Source organism: Symphodus melops (assembly GCF_947650265.1).
Source record: "Symphodus melops genome assembly, chromosome: 8".
Taxonomy (NCBI): Eukaryota; Metazoa; Chordata; class Actinopteri; order Labriformes; family Labridae; genus Symphodus; species Symphodus melops.
In genome coordinates, this window is record NC_136698.1 from 1,394,443 (window position 1) to 1,399,442 (window position 5,000).

The 5,000-nt window shown below is 46.3% G+C and overlaps 1 protein-coding gene across 1 annotated transcript in view; it reads right to left on the bottom strand.

Moving 5' to 3' along the window:
- Positions 1-1,602: 1,602 nt before the first annotated feature.
- The window catches only part of LOC306828644 (uncharacterized protein), a 24,959-nt gene continuing 21,561 nt past the window's right edge, over positions 1,603-5,000 (bottom strand). The window contains exon 4 of the mRNA XM_079351181.1: positions 1,603-1,786. Within this exon, the coding sequence (XP_079207307.1) occupies positions 1,653-1,786 (134 nt within the window). The 3' untranslated portion in view covers positions 1,603-1,652. The remainder of the gene's footprint in view (positions 1,787-5,000) is intronic.

Consider the following 5,000-nt stretch of genomic DNA (forward strand, 5'->3'; position numbering starts at 1 on the left):
CTTCAGACTGATAGAAGTTAAACAGATAGATAAGCATGAGAAGGGAGCACATTGATGGGTGCAAGGGGGGGGAGGGGGGTGTAATCCACTATCCCCGGGGACCCGACATGTCCCCCCCCCTCCCCACACTCCCTATCTCTTCCCTCACTTCTACACACTTGGTGATATTTCACGAGATGTCACGGGGCTCAAATTGAAAATCCCCTTGATGAATCAATATTTACTGCAGCAGCTAAATGAATAGTAATAAGTCACAAGAGTCCGGTCAGAGCACAGGCCCGTCTGTCTCACCAAATCTGGATTACACAAATGAACCCCCATCAGCAGCACGCGCACACACACACACACACACACACACACACACACACACACACACCACACGACAGGCAGATAAGAACAAAGTGCTTCCAGTTATTAAAGGCTCTTAAAACAAAAGCAGAAGAGTCGAGTTGTTTTAGGACATTAAAGTCGGACTTCTGACTTCATGTTATTCTGTGTTAAAATCTTCATTTAATTCAGATTATTTTCTTGGCGTTACTTGTTGAGACAGACTTCAGTATCTGCAGACTGTCTCAGTCCTTGTGCTCAAACACACCTCTGTTCATCTGTGTCAGCGTTTCATTCATGTCAACATCGGCGTGAAGATGGCAGCTTTTTAATAACTCAGAAAATAAAGACGTGTACTGAAGTGACGATGGGCCTCGGCCCGTGTGCGGTGCCGACCTCTGTTGAGTTCTTACATCAACTCGGATGTTTCTCACAGCTCAGAGCTCTCAGAGCTTCTCAGAGACACCCGAATTTTAAAGTTGTAACTGGACGCCGTCGTGTCGAGGCGGACGCCATAATGAGCCGCCATAACACGGGGCGTTACGTAAACTGGGACACATCAGCTCGTCTTCTCTCAATCGGGTCGGTTTCGCCCGGTTGCCATGACAACGGTCAACTCTGACTTTTTGTTTTTTTTTCCCATCGGGGGAGGAGCAGCAGCAGCAGAGAGAACTCCCATGATTCCCGGCTGGTCTTGACAACATCTTTTGTTACTGTCGTATTGCTTGAGAGCCCCCTGGTGGTGGAATCTACATATCGCATCTTTAACAGAGTTACATTTTTTAAAATGGCGGCGCCCAGCTCTTTGCTCTGCCAAACATGCGATGATCCAAAATCCTGAAACTTAACCAGTTATGCTATCTGTCTTTTAAAAATGTCTTCACGCCTGGAGTGTGGGATCCCGCTGGCGTTTCCTCGTGAGAACACGCGTGAACAAAACGAGTGTCGGGGATTAAAGTTTGACGAATGAACGAACAGGAGGAAGAAGAGGGTGGAGTCGTAACGACATCAAGAAAAAGAGCGACCAACCAACCGGTTGTCTGTCTGTGCAGGAGCTCTCCCTGCCTGCAGCAAATGAATGTGAGCAGCACAGCGGTGTGAATGGTTTATTCTCGGGGTTATCTACGGTGTTAAAATGAGCGCCATAAATTCCCCACCTCTTCCACTCATGCTGCACATGACGGTGACATAAAAGGGCGCTGCTCTGCACTGAAGAATGTAACCCACTGAAGCACATTAAAGCCATGCACGAGCTGTGTGTGTGTGTGTGTGTGTGTGTGTGTGTGTGGGTTACCTGGCTGTCTGGATCCTCTTGGTTCTCCACGTCAGGCCGGGTTATAGTGGGATGTGTGTGCTGCACTGGAGCCCGGACGGGTCACCATCTTGTAGCGTGTCCTGAAGACGCCCTGATATGTGGGGCTGCGATTGGACGAGGAGGAGAAGGAGGAGGCGACGTGACCTGGAGAGAGCGCAGAGGTAGATCTGTGTGAAAATCATTTTAAATAATGACCAACCAGCAGTCAGTATCTGAAATCACTGACGTGTACACATTCATCTGAATGCATCAAACTCTGCAAACAACACACACACAGAAGTTAGTGTGAGGACTCTGGCAGGTGTGCTCTTTAATAAGCTTCACATATAAAAATGAGAGGGAATAACAAAGGCAGAATTTTTATGAGCCTAATAAATCACATCCTCTGTCTCTTTCCTGGCTGCCTTCATCCCTCCTGCCTGCTCTCCCTCCCTCCTTCTCACTATAAGTCTCATTCGTTATATCATTTCACAGATCCATCAGAGTCGAGGCGTGAGAGTCGAGAGAGGACTGAGTGTATTTATTTATTTATTTGGCTGTGTATCCATCACCTTGTTTTATGATGGCCTACGCTGGCTGAGAGGAGGATTTGCATCGAGGCTCGTCGAAGTCTTTGGTAACTTAAAGGCAGGGTCGCTCATTTTCCCCCAGATCCACTTTCTTTTAAGATTTAGGTTGAACATGTCTTTAGGTCCCGACAGAAATTAATAACTCACGTTCTCTGAAAAAGGAACAAATAAAATCCATCATCCGTGTCCGTTGCTAGTCTGTAAAAACTTCGACCAATGTCTGCCACGAGGTACCAACCTGATGAACCAATCACACGCCTCCCTGCTCGTTCTCTACCTCTTGCGTACTCTCGCTCACACTGAAAGAGCTTATAGATGCTTTAAACCTAAATAAAACACTACGTGACCCAGAATCCTCTTTGCTGAGGTCAAAGACGATGGGAGGAAAAAAGGTGACGTTGTCCTTAATTGCGTCTCTTACAAAAAGCTTGACTTTGTAGAAAAGAAAAAAGAAGACTGCAGCGAGAATCAGCTTCTCACTCTGTTCATTTATATTATTCTACAGGAAGAAAAAATAACTGTGTTGCATGTCATTATCAGCTCTCCCTCCCCCGCTCCCCATCCCTCACCGAGGTGGTCAGTGACAGCACTCTGTCTTCCTAATGAGTGGAGAAAAGACAGAGTGAAGAGAGGTGTGAAAGAGGGATAACAAATGAGTTTATACCCGCCGCGAGGAGCTCATTTCCTATCACCTCTTTCACAAGTCTTTAATTGCCAATTGTCGGGGATTGTTGCCGTTTTAATTAGCATCCAATAACAGAGCGTGACCACAAAGGGCCGCGGTGACAAACAATAAAATGATTCGATTTCCAGCCTCTCCCTCTCATTCTCGCTCCCCCCCCCCCTCGGGCGCTGGTTTCATTTGTCAGCCGGGATGCAGCTCCGGATCAGCTGGTGAATTCATCTCAGGCAAACTGTTCCCGTCGAACAAATCACTGCAAGCTGGGCGGCCACCGGAGTCGCTCGCTCCAGGTCGAAGGACACACACACAGAAACCTGCGTGCACGCGTTTGTTGCAGATGTTCACCGAGTAGTAAAAGCACGATTTCAATGGATACGTTTCCATTCCTGTTTCAGTGGTTACGGTGAGGCGAGCAGGTGTCCACTCGAGGATTCAAGCGTGACATCCTGTCCTTTATGACGCTATGCTAACACAGGAGAGAGAGGAGGAGCGTGCACAGGTGGAGACCAGGTTTGTATTAGTTGCCTCGCTTGTAGTCACTTTTTCTCCCACAATCCATCTGTATTGCAGTCAGAGCTATTTGGGCGTCCTGGCAGATGACAAATAGGGCTTGTCAAAGGTGTTGCCATGATTCTCCACCTCCCACCTTGTGAACGCCCCCCCCCCCCTCCTCTGCCCCCCCAGCATCTCTAACCTGCACCTCAATCTGCCTCTAAACTCTCACTTCAACCTCACGACATCGTCACACAGCTGTTCCACCCCAGCTCCTGTTAAATGACATCTATAGTGAGCTGTATTGTTAGTGTGTATTCCTGTGGTGTCCGGTGTGTGTGTGTGTGTGTGTGTGTGTGTGTGTGTGTGTGTGTGTGTGTGTGTGTCAGCAGGGATGGATGGACGCTGTTGCTCTGATTGTAAACCACTGCAGGTTGTGTTGGTTGAGTGGCTCTGCGAGCAATGGGGTCTCAATCTTTCACTACAGACCCATGACCAATGAGCACACACACACACACACACACACACACACACACTTACTCACACATATACACCTGGGGTCTCAATCTTCCCCTAATAGACCTTTGACAGTGGGCTGCCTTTGCAGTGTGGGGGAGCGCGCACAGTGTTGCCCTGTGAAGCTGTGAAGACACAGTTTGCAGACGCATGCAGCTCACACACCGTCCATCTATCTCTCTCTGACTCGCTGCTGTGAATCTACAGATAATCTGCTCAACACTCCTCCTCTCCTCTTCTCCTCTTCTCCTCCTCTCCTCCTCTCCTCCTCCTCTCCTCCACCACAGAGCCACAGAGCCAGGGCTGGAACTGCTCTTTGAACATACTCACATGTGATTGGCTGTTTTTGGTTCAGGATTTGAGTCAATAATTGGTCTTAATGCACAACTCCACTTTATTCTTTAGTATTCATCCTTTTGCATAGCTTCAGATATTATTTAGTGTTGTTTGACTTGCACATAGCTCTGTATATTTATTATTATTTTATTATTATTATTATTATTATTATATTTATTTATTTGCATTTCCTGCACAATAGTTGTTCATTACTGAATCTGTTTACATCTTTAGCTCCACTTACACCTCCACTCTTTTTTTTTTTGTGAAAAATTTAACTTTGTAATTTTCTATTTTAAGTTTGACACTTTACTTTTTATCAACACTTTATTTTAGTATAGCTGCGCTGTCGTTCATTTTCTGCTCTGTGTGCTTTGTTTCCCCCCCATGGACAAATAAAGTTTGTTTTTTATTAAATTGAATTGAGCAGCAACCTGCTATTTCAGCATGGTTTGGTATTAAATGATACAGTGTGATGTAAAAGTATGCTCCTTATGAATAATTATCCTGGGGATTTAAATTTAAATTCACTGGTCGACATGAACCCTGGATGTGAATTATATCAGAACTGATTTCAGCAGCTCAGCCTTCAGCTCTCCTCTCAGGTGAACTTCTACTGAAACTGTCATCTGTCCACTGTGCTAGTTTACATCTGGGCAGAAGAGCGGAGAGAGAGCTACAGCTCCAGCTAGTGGTGGGAGGCTGCGTTACAGCTTAGACACAACAACTGACTGGCATTGTGGACCAGAAATATCAAAACTAT